This window comes from Corythoichthys intestinalis, chromosome 14, assembly GCF_030265065.1.
Source record: "Corythoichthys intestinalis isolate RoL2023-P3 chromosome 14, ASM3026506v1, whole genome shotgun sequence".
In the NCBI taxonomy this organism is placed as follows: domain Eukaryota; kingdom Metazoa; phylum Chordata; class Actinopteri; order Syngnathiformes; family Syngnathidae; genus Corythoichthys; species Corythoichthys intestinalis.
Window position 1 is genome coordinate 6,526,558 of NC_080408.1, and position 20,187 is coordinate 6,546,744.

The 20,187-nt window shown below is 40.2% G+C and overlaps 1 protein-coding gene across 1 annotated transcript; it reads right to left on the reverse strand.

Annotated features, from left to right (window-relative positions):
- Nucleotides 1-9,075: 9,075 nt before the first annotated feature.
- On the reverse strand, nt 9,076-18,916 carry LOC130929899 (fibronectin type III domain-containing protein 7-like). Its single transcript, XM_057857518.1, has 9 exons — nt 18,679-18,916; nt 18,344-18,601; nt 15,173-15,433; nt 14,835-15,095; nt 12,541-12,810; nt 12,186-12,443; nt 9,625-9,885; nt 9,298-9,553; nt 9,076-9,217 (listed from the first exon to the last, which is right to left on the reverse strand). Exons 1-9 carry the CDS (start codon nt 18,863-18,865, stop codon nt 9,076-9,078), a joined length of 2,154 nt encoding a protein of 717 aa, XP_057713501.1. The 5' UTR covers nt 18,866-18,916.
- Nucleotides 18,917-20,187: the final 1,271 nt, after the last annotated feature.

Consider the following 20,187-nt stretch of genomic DNA (forward strand, 5'->3'; position numbering starts at 1 on the left):
CCCTTTTCCATATTGCTATAATGCAGGGGTCGGGGACCTTTATGATGGAGAGCCAAAACAACCAACATATAATAGAGAGCCATACAGTGTGTGTCAATGTATTGAAGGGAATAGCATCCTTTCCCATATTTACTGTTTGGCTGTTTGTGATATAAAATAAATATCATTTACAGTGGGGCAAATAGGTATTTAGTCACCCACCAATTGTGCAAGTTCTCCTACTTGAAAAGATTAGTGAGGCCTGTAATTGTCAACATGGGTAAACCTCAACCATGAGAGACAGAATGTGGAAAAAAAACAGAAAATCACATTGTTTGATTTTTAAAGAATTTATTTCCAAATTACAGTGGAAAATAAGTATTTGGTCACCTACAAACAAGCAAGATTTCTGGCTGTCAAAGAGCTCTAACTTCTTCTAACGAGGTCTAAGGAGGCTCCACTCGTTACCTGTATTAATGGCACCCGTTTTAACTCATTATCGGTATAAAAGACACCTGTCTACAACCTCAGTCAGTCACACTCCAAACTCCACTATGGCCAAGACCAAAGAGCTGTCGAAGGACACCAGAGACAAAATTGTAGACCTGCACCAGGCTGGGAAGACTGAATCTGCAATAGGTAAAACGCTTGGTGTAAAGAAATCAGCTGTGGGAGTAATTATTAGAAAATGGAAGACATACAAGACCACTGATAATCTCCCTCAATTTGGGGCTCCATGCAAGTTGTCACACCGTGGCATCAAAATGATAACAAGAACGGTGGGCAAAAATCCCAGAACCACACGGGGGGACCTAGTGAATGACCTACAGAGAGCTGGGACCACAGTAACAAAGGGTACTATCAGTAACACAATGCGCCACCAGGGACTCAAATCCTGCACTGCCAGACGTGTCCCCCTGCTGAAGAAAGTACACGTCCAGGACCGTCTGCGGTTCGATAGAGATCATTTGGATGATCCAGAAGAGGGCTGGGAGAACTTTTTGGTAGAGAAAGAATACTGAATTGCATCCGAAGAACACCAAACGCACTGTGAAGCATGGGGGTGGAAACATCATGTTTTGGGGCTGTTTTTCTGTAAAGGGACCAGGACAACTGATCTGTGTAAAGGAAAGAATAAATGGGGCCATGTATCGAGACATTTTGAGTGAAAATCTCCTTCCATCAGAAAGGGCATTGAAGATAAGACGTGGCTGGGTCTTTCAGCATGACAATGATCCCAAACACACAGCCAGGGCAACAAAGGAGTGGCTTCGTAAGAAGCATTTCAAGGTCCTGGAGTGGCCTAGCCAGTCTCCAGATCTCAACCCCATAGAAAAATTTCGGAGGGAGTTGAAAGTCCGTGTTGCCCAACGACAGCCACAAAACATCACTGCTCTAGAGGAGATCTGCATGGAGGAATGACCCAAAATACCAGCAACAGTATGTGAAAAGCTTGTGAAGAGTTACAGAAAACGTTTGGCCTCCCTTATTGCCAACAAAGGGGACATAGCAAAGTATTGAGATGAACTTTTGGTATTGACCAAATACTTATTTTCCACCATGATTTGCAAATAAATTCTTTAAAAATGAAACAATGTGATTTTCATTTTTTTTTCTACATTCTGTCTCTCAGGGTTGAGATTTACCCATGTTGACAATTACAGGCCTCTCTAATATTTTTAAGTGGGAGAACTTACACAATTAGTGATTGACTAAATACTTATTTGCCCCACTGTATATATTCCCGTTCACTTGGCATTAAGTTGGGAGGGCTGAGCAGAGACTTAACGAGCAAAGCGAGCTCTGTAATGCCCAACTTGGTGATGGTAGGACCACCAATGGACACTGAATTGAACCATATAATTGGAAGTATGTTTGAAGTCTCCAAGATCAATGTGTGAATTTACCACCAGCTCATCACAGCTTGTTCATGTCAAGCCAGCCGGCTGTTTCCACATTTAAGATTACCGGTTGACGGAGAGCCAGATGTGGCTCACGAGGCATGTGTTTCCGACCCATGCTGTAATGGACTTATTTTGGTATGAAATGATCAAATGTTTCAGCATAACTCTTGCAATGTACCCTTGGTTGGGAACTAACCTGTCATAAACTGGTACATTTCGGACATCACTGTGTTGTTGCAGACATTATTTTTTGCGGCTATTGTGACGTTGTAGATCTGACTGCATTGCAAGCCAGTCATGTTGCACTGGGTCCCAGTGCTGTTACACATAGCTGTCAATCCCTGGTAAGTCACAGCCTGGACATCGTAAGAAGAAGCTCCACTCGCTGCTCCCCACATGACGCGAGATTCGTTCATGTAGTAATGGATGGAGATATTCGTCGGGATGCATGGCTCTGAAAAGTAAACATTTTGAATAGTTAAACATATTGTTTTTAATAAATCAATTAGAGGTAGTGTTGGAGGCAGTCTTTCAGGTCCTCCGCGTGTTCGTTTTCAATTCAGGTGAGACGGCTAGACTGGATTGTTAAATGAAGACTGGGGCAAGAGATCAATACTGCACAGTTTTAATTTCAGAAATTTCTGGGTGCATTTAGTTACAGAACAAGCCGTGTAGAGAAATGCACACTAAACAGGGGGCTCGGCCTTCCTTATATACAGATAAGGAGGTGTGTCTGGAACGCTTGGTGATTAACTCTTCTTGAAGATCTTGCAAAATAGGTCATGAGCCTTGCTGCGTTGGCAGTTGAAAGTCCATGATTATCTGAGGCAAAACTATCAGCAGTTTCTGTGTAAAACAAACCCATTTATGGTGATGCTTGCAAGCATATCAGAAGATTGCATCAGGCGAGATGAATACTGACTTCAGTAGCCAGATTGTTGGTCCCTGGATTAGTGATCAGGCAGCATAGTATAGGATGTCAACATATCCACACTTAAAATTCTTCTTCTTCTTTTTTTTCAGATCTTCGCGGAAATTACGTCGCCAGGGTGGGAACGGAATTTGTTCGTAACCCGGGGACTATCTGTATATATTTTCGATTGTAGCTCTACCTGTGTAACAATGAATGGGCCACACATTACCTGTGGTGAGGTATCCCGGCATTACGGCACTGTTCTCGCAGATGTCAAACACACTCGACACAGTGATGCTGTACTCCTCCCCACACTGAAGAGTCGTTAGTAGACAGTAGGTCTGGTTGGTGGTGCATGTTGCCACGTGGCCCGAAGATGCTGATAGTACAGCTGTGTAAGACACAGCTCCATTGCCGGGAAGCCAGGAAACCGTAGCGGACTTAATCTCACAGTCCACAATGGCTTCAACGCTGCTTGGTTGGCAAGGACCTGTTGATTTGAGAAGAACATTATATTTTATACTCTTTACAAAGGTTATAATAATGTTTAAAACTTGTCTAGTACTTCCAGTCTTGATGATTCATGTATAAATCAAATGTTGAGATTGTACAAGGGTCAATGTGTGTTTTAAGCATGTCTTTACCTGATGTGAACGTGACCACTTCGCTATCATCGCTGTCGTGTTCCTCTCCCAAGGCTGTGACCCACGCGCCATAATTGGTGCCGCACATGAGTCCAGAGATGACACAGCTGTTGTCTGCTCCCCCAACCTCACATGTGAACTCGTAGGATCCATATAGGTCGTAGATGTAGCCAATGTAACCCACCGCAAGCGCACTCAAATCCCAGGAAATAGTTGCTGTGAATTGATCGCACGCCGCATCGGCCTGAACGTTGGTAGGTGGACAAGGTTCTGGAAAACAGTAAATACACATAGAGGATTTGATAATGGTGAAAATATTATCACACTCATCCATTGGTTAAAGTGGGCCGGAGATATCCGGAGCCAAACTCCGCCTCCTTAGTCAAATAAACAAACAATTCAATTCGAACTGTCAGTAGCGACCATAGACTCTATATAAAGGTAGCACCATGGACTTCATATGATTTTTGCATGCACAATCTGCATGACATTCTGATATGTAAGCGCCGACATGCTTAATAAATCATAGCGCATCATCACCCTCTGCTGGCCCCATCTTCTTTAACTAGCAGCATCTACCGAGTCAGTCAAACCACCAGTGTTCGTTTAAATCGTCTATGGTCTGAATGTGTCCGCGAAAGACTAGAACAGCGTTAAGATTACTTAGTTAGTGTTACGATTTTTTGCAAGGTTACAAAATTACCCCAATTTACGCCAAGCCGCATGTATGTGCAAATTTGGGTGAGTTTTCAAGCATGTTAAGGCCTCCAAATTGTCCAATTTCATTTACCCCCTAAAAAAGAATAATAAGAACTAGGCCTGCAAGCATGACTGAATGTGCCCTAGCAGTTTGGCTCGGACGGCACGCAGGTCAAGGTGGTGGCAGATCGTCCTTCTCTCATCATCTCATGAGAACCTAACTTGCTCGAAACTTGCCTCTTTTTTGGGGATTAGAAATAATTCACACACCTAGGAGAAAAAATCCCTATTGAAGAGGGTCCTACAAAAAAGGAGGCGCTACTGAACTGTGCAACCACACCCTTATTCAAAATCAAAATGAATCTTCTAATTGTGCAAATTCGACCAAGTGTGCCAAATTTAAGTCTGAGAAAAAATCAACTTCCTTTGAATGGCAAACAAAGGGTCGCCGTGGCAACAGACAGAGCCATGTGGACATGGGCCTGTAAATGTAGTATTACAAAAAGCCTTGTAACTACAATGACCAAACTGAAAAGAACTGGACATGTATAAGTAAAATGAGTGACTTTTTGTTGCCAATAGTTGGCGCTGCAGAGTTAATGCAAATGACCCCTACGACTCTCACCAGGCACAGGAAGTTTCACGCAGATATGTCTGCCAAGTTATGACTATTCAAAATTTGTGGCGAGACAAAATGGCGACGGTCATTTTCACTTTGCTGTTTGGACTCCTCTCCTTCAACGAAACCTCAATATTTTTCATCAGGCACCTGAACACATGTCTTAAGGCTCCTCTGATGCAGGTTTGAGGTCAACTGATTTTTTCCCTTGTAGGAGGAGCCTGTCTAGTAAGAAAAGCGCCTTTACTGTTCCCAACAGGGGGTGCCAGGCATAACGGGTAATAGTTCAATGCAGTCGTGTTCAGGCTGGGATACTTCACATACATGCCAGATATTAAAAAAGAGTGAACTTTGTATCAGGTAGTTATTAGTCATTTACTGAATTTGGCATGTTGCCAAAAAAAAAAAGAAATGGTCGACTTTGGCACCACGCCCAGGTCAGGCCCAGGAATGAAAACTCACCATTTTGATAACTTAAGATTTCATATGTCTCATGAACAGTCTCACTAATTTTGAGGAGGATCAAACTAACTCCCTAGGTGCCAATGTCTCAAAAATACACCCTGTAACTCAATATAAAATTCACGCTCAATCCAAAATATCCGATTTCCTGTTTGGTTTGGAACATCGGCGCAGAGACTTTTTGGAGCAGTTCTGCACAAGGTATCGACTCCCCAAATTTCAACGCTCTACGGTGAAAAAACCTAGTAGGAGAGGCCTTTTTTAAAAATTATAATTGTAGGTTCAATTCTATCCTTACAGCATACTGTATGGGAAGACAATCTAAATCACCTATATGACTGAAGTCATTATATAATGCAAATAAGGCTGCTTAAAAGTTGGTGGGGACTATTTTTGAGCATTCTGAAAAGTTGCCATTGTTGTGTCCTTACCGTTTTACACTATATATTTATAATTACCCCAATCAAAGAAACCGTGGAGAACAAAAAGAAGGATTTTTTTCGCTCATCGTTATTGACCCTTTTATATGCCCATAATGTTGGATAGCTTAGTTCAAAATGTAGAAAAATGCGACAGTTGGATGTGCTATTTTTCCCTAAACACATTTCCGAGGTATCGGACCGGGTCTTAGCTCCTCAAAATCAGGTAGTTTGGCTCGCATGCAAAAAAATGTGATTGGGAAATCCCGAGCACTCACCCATTCTTGGTGTTATGACCCACCTGTCTTAAGCTGCCATGTGTCAGAAGCGAAACTGTCACAAGCCTGGTTGTGAGCTGTCACGATCACGTTGTAGATCTGACTGCACTGTAGGCCCATCAGATGGCATTTGGTTCCTGTGCTGTTACATTTGGCTGCCCCGCCTTGGTCGTTTTCCGCCCAAACGGAATAGGAACTTGCTCCATCTGCTGCTTGCCACATCACTTCAGCATCAATTATAGTGTAGTTGATGGAGACAATTATGGGAATGCAGGGATCTGGAAAAAGAGTGTGAGTGCATAGATTTAGTTTCTTACCAGAGTTGTTTTTTTCAACGATAAAGACAACGAAAAATTTCGTCACAGAACACTTTTTTATGACGGCGACGAGACCAAACCGAGTTAAAAACGTGTTTTGGGAGACTAAACGTAACGAGACGAATGCCAGTTTTCTTCTGACGAGACAAGAACGAAACAAATGCGTAATAGTTTTTATCACAATGTTAACAATGTGTGACATTTTATATGTAGTTAGCCTGCATCGTAGCAGTGTCTGTTTGTGTCACTCATTTGACGTGCTGCACCCCCTCACTCCCAACTCGCCAGTATCCTCTCCTCTAAAGATGTCCCGATGGATTGGGTCCGATCGCGTCATTTTCAAAGTATCGGAATTGGCAAAAAAATATCGGACATGCCTTTTTTAAATATATATATATATTTTTTTAATTACATCGTTTTCTAATTGTATTTAATGTTACAGACAAAATTTCTTACATTCATCCAGAGTCTTTAGTTTTGGCTTAAAGTAGGGCTATCAAATTTATCGCGTTAACGGCGGTAATAACATTCAAATATTTAACGCAATTAACGCATGCGTTGCACTACCCACACACGCATTGTCGCGTTCAATCTATAATGGCACCGTTTTACGTATACATAGAGCTAAAAGGCAACGTATAATGAGTAGAGAGGATTTTGACAGCCTTTGAAGCCTTTTTTTAATTGGCTAAAGCCTTACAATCCCTGTCTCAACCATTAGAAATATCGTGGGAAGCAATGTGGGGAAGATAGGTAGTAGTTGATCTTTTTCTTTACACCCTATGTTATTTCCCAACGCAGAGAAGATATATCAATTGGCACCACTACGCACAGTCATGGTTGCACTTCGCAGTTAAGTTAAATGGCTACAGTATCATTTACTGAAAGCTCAACAAATACACTAGATTGCAATATTTAGTCACAATATACAAAGTCACATTATCCTTTAAGAATTACATGTCTTTCTATCCGTGGATCCCTCTCACAGAAAGAATGTTAATAATGTAAATGCCATCTTGAGGATTTATTGTCATAATAAACAAATACAGTACTTATGTACTGTATGTTGAATGTATATATTCGTCCGAGTTTTATTCATTTTTTTCTTAATGCATTGCCAAAATGTATATGAACGGGAAAAAATATCGGGAATGATTGGAATTGAATCGGGAGCAAAAAAAAAAAAGCAATCGGATCGGGAAATATTGGGATCGGCAGATACTCAAACTAAAATGATCAGGATCGGATTGGGAGCAAAAAAACATGATCGGAACAACCCTATTCTCTTCTTAAGGCTTGCACACACGGTAAGATTTTTTTCTTATCTTGTACACGGAGAATATGCAATGTTGCTTTAGCCTCTAAAGGTCTACGAAAACTCGTAGCATTAGCATAGCATAGCATTCACAATAGGCTAATGCTAACAGCGAGTGTCCTCGGACTACTTTTCGTCAACAAAAACTAGAGAGAGAGAATTCTGGTACTCCTACTAGTCCCAAGCAATGGTCGATATGGCCTTTCCCCCGAAAACCCAGAGGTGGCCAAAATGACACAAGTGCTTGAGAATTGGCAAGTCGTTGTCCGACAGACAACAGCCATTCATATGGAAATGCAACCGCTACACATACATTAACTTCAGACACAATGACCACAATTAATGCCCCATGCCCCTGATTCAGTCCTTCTAAACTATAGACACAATTCCTGCTTTACGTTCAAATTGCAGTTCTAAGACACTTTTTTCCCCCCTTCAAAACAATGCACACATTTGGGCCATTTTTTTCTGTCGTTGTGTGTGGAGTATAGGAGAAGAGAGTTAAAAATAATGTAAAAATTGTCATTCGTCATCAATAAATGTAATTAAATAAATGTAGCTTGACTTGAACTGACACAAACGTTTGGGCCGCAAACCAACACGATGTATGTCTAGTGGTTGTTTTTACATATGAATCGTTGCTGTCTGTCGGACAACGACTTGCTAGTTCAAAAGCACTTCTGGGTTTTTTGGGGAGGAGAGGCCAAATCAGCCATTGCTTGGGAATATTAGGAGCATTTGCCTCGGGAAAGGCCGAGTCGGCCTCTGCTGGGTTTTCTAGTGTTAATTAAAGTGCCATTGTAAAGGTTTGCTTGAAGGTGTTTGCATTCATTTTTATTGATTGGGTGCATACACTACCCCCTAGTGGCAACAGTGAATATGACATAACTCATTTGACATGGCTGAACCTAGCTGCTCCCTGTTAAGACCAACATAATGTAAGTTTTTGTTTTAGCTATTTTTTTAACGCATTCGTAATTCAATTTATAGGCATATTTAACAGTTTTTTGTGGGAATTTGTGTTTGAATGATTTGTTAAGAGCATTGTAAAAATAGTCAGCATTTTATAGTTAGTTAGCCAAGTTAGCCAATTCTTTTGTTTTACTTACATCCTCATTAATTTTTGATACCATTTGAGGCTAAGCTTAGGTATTTTAATTCTTTATGTTTCTAATCCGATAACTCGATTATTCGAACTAACTACTTCATAGATTGATCGACTACTAAAAAAATCGATAGCTGCAGCCCGAACTAAGACTAAGAAGTATTACCGCCCAAAAGACTAAGACGGAAATCAAAAGGGCTGTCAAAAACAACACTGTTTCTTACTAGTACAGTACTTTGGACTTTGGTCCACAGACTTCAAGCTTATGGCAAGAAAACCAAACATTCCTTGCTCAATCTCACCTGTAGTCAGCAAAACCGGAGCAGTAGCCGGCCCAGCGCAGCCAGTATGCATCGATTCCACCATGACCGAGTAGTTCTGTCCACAGACCAGGCTGCTAAGTTCACATGAGGTTCCCATCTCACTGCAGGAGGAGTTGTGTCCATTGGTGGAGGTTGCGTGGGCGCTGTAGGCTGTGGCTGCAGCGGCGGTATTCCAGGTAACCAAAGCTTTTCTGGTGGTACAGTTCATCTCGGCGGTCAACTCGCTCGGAGGACATGGACCTAGGGAGCCAAAAAAAAGAAGACTAGTTTTGTACGGCACCAAAAATCGTGAGGAATTTTGAAGGGATGTACCAGTTAGCATCTCCATCGGGTAACTCCTCTCACTCATGCAGACGTTCGTATGACCCGTCACAGTGAAAGTGTAGAGTTGACCACAGCTCAGGTCCAAGAAGGAGCAGTTACCCTCATTGGTTTCACAAATGGAGTTAACACCTGAAGCTGATGTGGCTTCTACAGTGAAGTTCTGAGCTTGTGAGGTGGTGTGATCCCACGTCAATCTCAAAATGTTAGCACCGCAGTTAAGATTCCCAGTGACGTTCTCCGGTTTACATGGAGCTACAGACATACAAAAGACTCGTATAGGACCTGTTTTGCTCCAAACAAGACTTAAGTGTGGTTAGACTCACCGGCTTGGACCTTGTAGTCAGAGCCAGCGATGATTTCACAATGAACGGAGGAAGAGGTGACAACCACCTCATAGATGTGGCCGCACCGCAGGTCTTGGATGGAACAATTGTTGTATGTGGAGTTGCAGGAAGTTCTGTGTCCTTCCAAGCTGATGGCCCAGGCCGTGTAATTGTCTGAACCAGGTGTCTCGGACCAACTCACATTCATCACATTGGTGTAACAGTCCATTACTGCTAGGACATTTTCTGGGAGACAGGGAGCTATTGGAGACAAGTTCAGTAGAGAACTTCAATTAATGATGGAGAATTAATGTTGGAATTTATACAGTAAACTGTTCAGCCAGTTATAGTCTATGAAAGTATCTCAGCTGACCAAGGTGAACGGCGGTGTATTGGAGCCTCCAGTTACAGTTGTGTTCAAAATTATTCAACCCTTCACAGAAGACAAGTGTTTCTGAAAGTTTGTCATATTCCAATTTATCGCCCTGTCTGTGATTACTTCATTGACAAAACTATTCAACCCCTTAGGTATGTATAACTTTAGTACTTAGTGCAATATCCTTTGCAACAATGCAACAAAGTTTGACACAAGTTCTTGCAGTGATCCACAGGTATCTTTGCCCATTCCTCATTGGCAAAGGCCACCAGTTCATTAACATTTTTGGGCTTGCGTGCTGCAACTGCCTTCTTCAAGTACCACCAGAGATTTTCAATGGGATTTAAGTCTGGTGATTGCGATTGCCACTCCAGAATCGTCCAGCACTTCTTTTGCAACCAAGATGTGGTAGATGTTGAGGTATGCTTAGGGATCATTGTCCTATTGGAAGGTCCCAACCTCACCCAAGCCTCAGCTTTGTCAATAACATTTGCATCGAAGATCTCTTTGTTTTGAACTGAATTCATAATACCTTGCAGACGCTGAAGATTCCCTGTACCTAAAGAAGCAAAACAACCCCAGAGCATGACTGACCCCCCACCATGCTTCACAGTAGATAGGGTGTTCTTTTCTTTATAGGCATCATTCTTTCTCCTCCACACATACCGTTGATCCATTGGCCCAGAAAGTTCTAGTTTGGTCTCATCACTCCAGAAAACAGTATCTCAAAACATTTGTGGTTCGCCCACATGATTTTTTGCCATACTTCTTGTGCTTTGGAGTCAGCAGAGGGGTGAGCCTGAGAGTTCTTGCATGGAAACCATCAGCTATATAAATAAATTTGATTGATTGATTGATTGATTGATTTCGCAGTGTGCGTCTTATTGTCTGGGATGAAACCTGAATACCTTCCTACTGTATGTCGTGTCCTGACGTAGTACCTCAGCTGTCATCTGGGGATTTTCCTCCACCTTTTGCTTCAGGTATCGCACAGCAGTTGCAGACAGTAACCTCTTTCTTCCACGACCAGGTAGCGTTTCCACTGTGCCTTTAGCTTTAAACTTACGGACTATGGTCCCAATTGTGTCTCTAGAAATTTTTAGTCCTTATGCTATCTTTTTATATCCATATCCTTGCATATGAAGTGAAATGACTTCCTCTCTGAAGTTTTTTGTCCATTCCTTAGACTTCACCATGTTGTAAAGATATCATTTACTGCTAAGAAGAGCCATGTGTCACTGTCCTTTTAAATCTGCTTAATTGCTAGTCATTAGGGTTCTGTTCACAACTACAGATGTTTTCATCAGCTGTTTGACAACTCCTGTAGAAATATATTTCTATTTATTCACAATAATCACACGTGGAAAATGCCACTTACTTTTCTAACATATTCACACAGGCCGATTTTTGTCTTCTTACCAGCGTATGTAGTTTGATCAGGGCGGGGGGGTTGTACATTTCAAGCAAGAGACCCTCCCCAGGGAGAAGGGGAGAAAAAGTGTAGGAGCTGAGAGGCGCGAGGCACTTTTTCTTTGTCTCCTAGTACCAACAATGTCTTGTCTTTTCTGTTTGTCTGTTGAGTGTAAATTCTTTGTTCTTTTTTATTCCCGAATTCTGTGTCATCATTTCCTGTTAGTTATAAGAATAAAACAACCTGTAACAAGCATAAATCGACTCTTTTCCTCCACACCTGATGGAAACCTTTGTTCTTAAGAGTGGTTGACTTGGGGGAGGTTGAATAATTTTGTCAATGAAGTAATCACAGAAAGGCAATAAATTGGAATATTCTCAAAAATCTTTTTGTTATTTCAGTTGTATTTGTCTATTTGACATGTCATTATTTGTTGTGATTATAAACAAGATGAAAAATGGATGTCATACTTGCAAAAACACTTATCCATTGTGGGGGTTGAATAATTTTTCAAAACAACTGCAGTCAATTAAGTCTTGGCTTTCATGAGTTAGTCATGTCATGTCACGTCTACTGTCCTGTCAATCTGCATTTCACAGAAAGGACTCACTTTGGTGTATTCAGTACAAGAAAGTCACCAGATTGCAGAGACCTAACAGGACTAACTCCACTAAATGACCAGCTCCACCAACTATGGAGCAGCCTGACCAGTGAGGGCTACAAAAAGAGTCCTGTAGCAGTTATGGAAGTTATTTTAAAGCAGTTTTTCATTACCCGAGTCAAAATATATGTCCGCGTGTTCAGTGCTGTTGCAACTCTCAGTGGACGCCACCAACGAAGCCGAGTACGAGCGACCACAATGGAGTCTGACAGCGCATGAAGTGTCATTGGAAGAGCAGGATGCCACGTGGCCGTGATCCCCCGTCACCTCCACTGTGTAAAAAGTTGCTCCGCTGCTTTCAAACCAGGTGAAGTTACCGTGGTTCATCCCGCAGTCCACACGAGCAGCAAAGTTTGTGGGCTGGCAGGGAGCTGAATACGGAAAGAAAATGCTCCGTTAAAAGATTTGGACCTTGATCTTAAGTGGCTGTTGTGTCTTACACTCTAAAACCTGAAATGGTCAAAAAACCTGTGCTTAATTCCATAGGAGGGCTGTAGCTACTGTGGCAAGCCTGATCCTCAAACGCAACGCAGAAGGCGTATCTCTGTCCGCATTGCAGGTCAGTCAGTGTGTGTGAGGTGTCTGCAGTCATCCATGTTAAAGGGGGAAGTGCGTCGTAGAGCTTCTCGTATTTTAGGATGTAGGAAACCCCTGGCAACTGAATCTGGTCCCATGAAATGGTGACTGCATTGGTGTCACAGGCGACCTCGCCCACAAGGTTAGTGGGTGGACACAGACCTGGCATGACACAGAAGGAAAGTTTAGACTGTGGGGATATCTGATTCCAATGGGATTTCTTCTCAAATCTTGATTTTTAGGGCTGACTGTTCACTATCAGATCTGGACCTGTTCAGACTGGGCCACATTAATGGCCGCTTTCGGACTGTAGGAACCTGAATTCTTAGTTCCTTTAACTACAGGCCTCTCCAGTAGTTGCAGGAACTATCCTTTGCCAGGCAGTTGCGTTCGCACATGGGTACTGCGCCTGATACGAACCGCTGTGACGTTGTAGTCTGCGCATTATTTACTCGCCACACCCACCCAAACCTAAGTCAAACAGAAAACAACGAAATGGAGACCGTCGAGGACACCGCGGCTTGCATGTTTGAAGGGAATAGTTTCCATCGGCGAGCAAATCCAGTGTCTAACAACGAGACTGTAAGAGTACACAGATTTAGTATATATATATATATATATATATTAGGGCTGTCAAACGATTAAAAATTTTAATCGAGTTAATTACAGCTTAAAAATTGATTAATCGTAATTAATTGCAATTAATCGCAATTCAAACCATCTATAAAATGTTTGTACAAGTTATAGAAATTTCATATTAAAACCCCTCTTAATGTTTTCGTTTTAATAAAATTTGTAAAATTTTCAATCAAAAAATAAACTAGTAGCCCGCCATTGTTGATGTCAATAATTACTTACACAATGCTCATGGCTGCTGAAGCCTAAAAAAATCAGTCGCACCCAAGCGCCAGCAGAGGGCGGCAAAACAATAAAACACAATTAACAAGTGGGGCATTTAACTGTACTGTCATTTAAATCTGTCTGAGCAGGGCATGTGCGTTAATTGTGTCAAATATTTTAACGTGATTAATTTAAAAAATTAAAAGGGCTGTCAAAATTATCGCGTTAATGCGCGGTAATTAATTTTTTAAATTAATCCCGTTAAATATTTGATGCAATTAACGCACAAATGCCCCGCTCAAACAGATTAAAATGAGAGCACAGTGAAAGGTGTACTTGTTGTGTTTTTCGGAGTTTTGCCTGCTCTATGCTGGCGCTTGGGTGCGACTGATTTTATAGGCTTCAGCACCCATGAGCATTGTGTAAGTAATTATTGACATCAACAATGGCGGGCTACTAGTTTATTTTTTTGATTGAAAATTTTACAAATTTTATAAAACGAAAACATGAAGAGGGGTTTTAATATAAAATTTCTATAATTTGTACTAACATTTATCTTTTAAGAACTACAAGTCTTTCTATCCATGGATCGCTTTAACACAATGTTAATAATGGTAATGCCATCTTGTTGATTTATTGTTATAATAAAGAAATACAATACTTATGTACCGTATGTTGAATGTATATATCCATCTTGTGTCTTATCTTTCCATTCCAACAATAATTTACAGAAAAATATGGCATATTTTATAGATGGTTTTAATTGCGATTAATTACGATTATTTAATTTTAAAGCTGTAATTAACTCGATTAAAAATTTTAATCGTTTGACACCCCCAAAGGCGTCGCTGATGATTTCAGCGAATCACCAAACACCTACGCAATCGAGTTCCTACGGCCCCACTTAAAGTCCCTACCGCAGAGTAGGAATTAGGAACTAAAATGGTTCTCGGAACTCGAATTCCTGGCTCCTACTTCCTAAATGTGCGAACACGCAAAATTGACATCGTTGTCCGCCAAATGGTTCTAGGAACTGCGGATAGGTTCCTACAGTGAAAGCCGCTATTGACACACCTGACAGATTTCTGTGTGAAAGCGTCACCCAGCATAGAGTGACGTCAGAGACAGTCAAATCCCATCTGAGCTGTTCAGACTGAGAAGCATCTCGTTCATATCTGATATGAAACTACCTCCGGTATGTGGTTTTAAATGGTCTTGCAAAAATTTGATTTCTGTCCTTTGGGACTGTACAGACTATAAAAGAGACATTCAGTTTCAATCTGCATGTGCTAAAAATCTGATTCTTGCATGTGTGTTTATACAAATATCTGGGCAGTTAATCTCACCGGTGAGCATTACTACTGCAGAACTCGGCTCGCTCCAGCAACCGCGGTCCACGGTGACCACGGTGACTGAGTAGTTTTCCCCACAGTGAAGGTCAGTGAACTGGCATGAGGTAGAAACACTGGAGGTGCAATTGTGAGAGTGTTCATCATCGGCTACCGCTATGGCTATGTACATCTCGGCCCCGGCTACACTGGACCAAGACACTGTGCTGGTATCCTCACACGGTGAAGATATAGCTACATTGCTTGGAGGGCAAAGACCTGGAGAAACAGAGGTAAAGATGAATTGAGTGTTTTCTCCAATGTAGCATCATCTGAGATTGATGGTGACTCCAAACCTGCTTGGAAGCTGTAGACTTGACTCGGTGTTCCAGCACACGACTCAGAGTGCGGCGTGACCACGACGTCGTATGTTTCGCCGCAGTGGATGTTTGATAGTTGACAACTTGTAGTATTGGTATGACATTCATGTGTGTGTGCATCTTGCCCGGTAGACGTCACTGTGTATTCAACAGCACTGTGGCTTCCCACCCATGACACCAGGGCTGAGTGATTGGAACATACCAGTGTGGCGCTTACGTTCTCTGGGGCGCACGGGGCTGGAATAAATGGGGAAGAGTGATAAATGAACATGTAGATATGGTAAAATACAGGTAGTCCCTAGGTTATGGACGAGTTCTATTCCTACACTGGCGACGTAACTCGAATTTTCGCGTAAAATCGGAGGAAAAAAAAATATTCACAAAGTTTTTTCATGGTGTAGGATACACCGCCCGATTTGCTATGAGAATCTTGAATACGTGTAATACGCCTAATGCCGATATAGGCAGTCGTGGCTTTAACACAGGGTTTATGGGGTCATTAAAAAGCATTAAAAGTTATTAAATGTATTTTGTCAAAAATCCTTAAAAAACATTGAACTAGAGATAGACCGATATATCGTCCGGCCGATATTTGGAAATTTGACCTATGCAGGTGGTCCCTGGGTTACGACCTTATTTTTATTTTTATTATTATTATTATTTTTTAGTCTGATAAATATGTAAATTTAGTCGATTCAATTAGGCTAATTTTTCTCACAAAACTCTGCTAGCGTAAATGCTACGAATACTAACGTATTTACAATTCTCATAGCAAATCGCTCACACGTAACTCCATAAACTGTAGTTCTAAACTTATTACAAATGCATACATAAACATATATTAGCTGAAACGACTTACAGCCTTATGTGGGCCAAACCAGAGCGCAGCTATCCTTTATGCATGTGTCACGTCTAAGTGCTCCTGTATGGAAGCATTATTGAATGACAGTCCAGCCAGACCCAATGCTGCCACCAGAGGGCGGTGTATCCTCCATCATTAAACAAAATCGAATGGTTTTGGGATTTTTTTTTTTTTTTTTTTTCATTTTTTTAAAAATAGGGTTCATTTCAATTTACGCGAAAGTTTGGGTTACGTCGCCAGCGTAGGAACGGAACCCGTTTGTAACCCAGGTACATAGGCGGAGTTTGACTTTTGGGGCAAGGGGGGCACAACATGTTGATGACCCCGAAACGCAGTGTCAGCAATAAAATTAACTTACAAGAATATTTATAATAATAAGTTGACAATGAGCGTTTTTTGTTTCCCATCATTCTTGAAGGAATTCCGAATCAGGCTGCTGAGGCAATAGTTTTTGCCAAGATCGTCAACCATTGAATATGGTACATCCGCCGATGTCGTGCCAATGTAGTTACTCCAGTCAAAAATTGTATCCCCTGGGCGGAGCCATATGGAGGTAGATTTGTGTCTTTATTATTCAATCAAAAAAAAGTTGCTTCAATAAAAAAAAAAAGCTTTAAACTAAATATATATTTTCAATTAAAAAAAGTCGCTTCAATCAAAATAAAATGTGTTTGAATGCAAAAATAAATTTGAAACTCAAATAAAATGCGTGTGAAAGCTTTTTTTTTTATTTTTATTTTTTATTTATTTATTTTTTGATTGGAGTCAAGTTTTTTTTGATTGAAGCAACCTTTTTGATTGAAGTAATGTTGATTTGCGTTTGGCCCACATTTTGGCCAGATTGTTTTTGTCTTTATTTATTTATTTTTTTTAAAGTTATAAGTTATAAGTTATATATATGTTATATATATATTTATATATATATTTTCAAAATGAAAAATCACTTCAATAAAAAAAAAAGAATAATTTCAATCATAGAAAAGGTTTTTGAACGCAAAAGAAATATTTGAGATTGAAATATTTGCATTTTAACACTTAATTTTTCATTGAAAAAGTTTTCTTTGATTGAAGCAATCCTTTTTGTGTTTAGGCCATTTATGGGTGGGACATTGGTGTCTAAATCATTCAATCCCCCCAAAATTTGCTTCAATCAAAAAAAATATTTTCAATCAAAGAAAAAAATAATTTGAAGAATAAAATTGCCCTTCCCTAATTTTTTTTTTTTTTTTTTTTGGAAAATTATATGCAAAGCAAATGACCGTCTAAGGTGCTAGTCACATGATCTGTTCGAAAAATAATTTTGAACCATTATAATTTTTCTTTTTTTTTGTTCATTTCATTCATTTTTGTTGCAGTTTTATTGTTTTAGAACTTTTGTATATTTATATATATATATATATTAGGGGTGTCAAACGATTAAAATTTTTAATCGAGTTAATTACAGCTTAAAAATTAATTAATCGTAATTAATCGCAATTCAAACCATCTATAATATATGCCATATTTTTCTGTAAATTATGTAAAATTATTAAGATGGATATATACATTCAACATACGGTACACATCTACTGTATTTCTTTATTATAACAATAAATCAACAAGATGGCATTACCATTATTAACATTCTGTTAAAGCGATCCATGGATAGAAAGACTTGTAGTTCTTAAAAGATAAATTTTAGTACAAGTTACAGAGATTTTATATTAAAACCCCTCTTCATGTTTTCGTTTTAATAAAATTTGTAAAATTTTCTATGAAAAAATAAACTAGTAGCCCGCCATTGTTGATGTCAATAATTACTTACACAGTGCTCATGGGTGCTGAAGCCTATAAAATCAGTCGCACCCAAGCGCCAGCAGAGGGCAGTAAAACTCCGAAAAACAACAAGTACAGCTTTAACTGTGCTGTCATTTTAATCTGTTTGAGCAGGGCATTTTTGCGTTAATTGCGTCAAATATTTTAACGGGATTAATTTAAAAAATTAATTACCGTTCGTTAACGCGATAATTTTGACAGCCCTAATATATATATATATGAAAGTCAATTTCTTGCAGTGACACTTTTCGGCCACCAGCGGGGGCCTAGCCCCCCTGCCCCCCCCTTAAAATCCGCTTATGTCCGGGGAATACCTGAATCTAAATCAGCCTTTTTTTTATCTTTTTAAATAAAAACGTCAATTTAAAACAGGGGATAAGAACTAGGGATCGCACTATTTTTAAAAGGATCGACTAAGACTAAAACAAAAACTAAAATGGCTGCCAATAACAACACTGTTTGCAACTTACCTGTTTGGAGTGATTGAAAAACACTAGGGGTGCTATTGCACTCTGCTCCCTCAGCCTGAACAGTAACACCAAGCTCCAAGCCACAAGGAAGATTATGAATGACACAACTTGTATTTGTAGTCCTACAACTGTCCTGATAGCCATCTCCGGCTAGCTCTGCGTGGAAGCTGAGACCTCCAGATGCGTCGCTCCAACTGATCACTGCTGTGTTGTTGTCACACATATACTGCTTGGAAACGAGGACTGGAGGGCAAGGAGCTGTAAACCAACAAATTCAAACAAGGTGAATATTTGCTGCAATAAACAAGGTAAATATCCTTCTACAATGCACCCACCTGTGGTAATGTCAGTGCTTGGCCCAGGAGGACTATCACACTGACTTCCCATGGCCACGATCGTGGCTGTGTAGGTCTTCCCACATTCTAAATCCATGAGCTCACAAGATGAATTTACTGAACTACAGAAAACTGAGTGGCCACTTGTGGATGTTGCATCAACTGTGTAACCCGTGGCATCAGCCATAGGCGTCCAGGACACGGAGGTGGAATTAGCGCCACAGATTTGGGTGCTAGTTTCAATGTATGGTGGGCATGGCGCTGGGAGAAAATGAAAGTGAGGTTTTATTTTTTTTTAATTGAATTAAATGTTAGCTTTACACCAGGGGTGTCAAATATACGGACCGTGGGGTTGTACATTGTAGCACCTTTATACTATACACCTTTTTCATGTGCTAGCTTAGCCACTCCGTAGCCCTGAAACTAACATAGAACTGACAAACTGCATGGAATTTGTTGAACTCAACTCCGCTGACTAATTAAACCCCCGCTAACTCAAAGATTAAGCTTAATGTAAAACATTCTGAACTTCCCATTTAAATTAAAGACCTAGCCGTTAAAGTGTTGTCATTAAAAGTTGTAAAGCAATAAAACAAACAACAAAAATTAATTAAAATGAGCAAGAATTCTACATAAAAGCATAAAAGTTCATGCAGAATTGGCAAAAAATTTACTGTTTCCACAAAATTATCCAAAAATTTGCCCATTCATTTCTAATGGGAATACAATTAACGGCCATGTACAGCGTTCCACTCATTTATAATGGCAGGAAAACACAGGTGGTTGTGGTTTTTGACCAGAAAGATTACCATCGACATTCAACTGGGGCCCATGTAAATCAGTGCCATTGACAGCCATGCACATCCATGATATTGACGATCATGTACGTCCAAATTTCCCATTCAATTGCAGAAAAACATGTATGGTTTTAATTTTTTTAACATACACTTCCCATAACAGCCCATTGACATTCAACTGGCACACTAGTAATTTTATGCTACTGACAGCCATGCATGTCCATGCCATTGACTGCAATGTACGTCCAAATTTTCCCATTCTTTTTCAATAGCAAAAAAATGTGTGATTTTGATTTTTGGCCATATACTTAATTACAGAACACTGACATTAAACTCGCGCCCAAGTAAGCCGAAGCCATTGACAGCCATGCATGTCAATGCCATTGACAGCCATGTAAGTCAAATTATCAACAGAAAGTGACCTTATATCAACAGTGTCCCCAAAAGTGTACCCGAAATGTCCCCAAAACAACTGGAAGTGACCTAATAGATCTATATCTATCACAGCAAAGCCCCATCGTAATTTCTCCAGAAATTGCAGTTTCTAGTTATTCTATGTCATTGATTTGTCTCAATATATTTTATTTCCAATAATAATGCTATTTAAAATTTCATTTCCCATGTCATATACATTTTAATGACATGGAAGTGACCCGACATTAACTCATTGCCTACCATTGACAACAACAGATGTCCAATTCACTTACACTGG

Excerpts from the sequence above, each read along its gene's own strand:
- LOC130929899 (XM_057857518.1), bottom strand. The coding sequence starts at position 18,865 with ATGGCTGATGCCACGGGTTACACAGTTGATGCAACATCCACAAGTGGC. Across the intron at positions 9,886-12,185 it reads GGACATATATTTTGACTCGG|CTCCCTGTCTCCCAGAAAAT; the intron begins GTAATGAAAAAC and ends TGTCTCCAATAG. Across the intron at positions 9,554-9,624 it reads TGACTACAAGGTCCAAGCCG|CTCCATGTAAACCGGAGAAC; the intron begins GTGAGTCTAACC and ends GTATGTCTGTAG.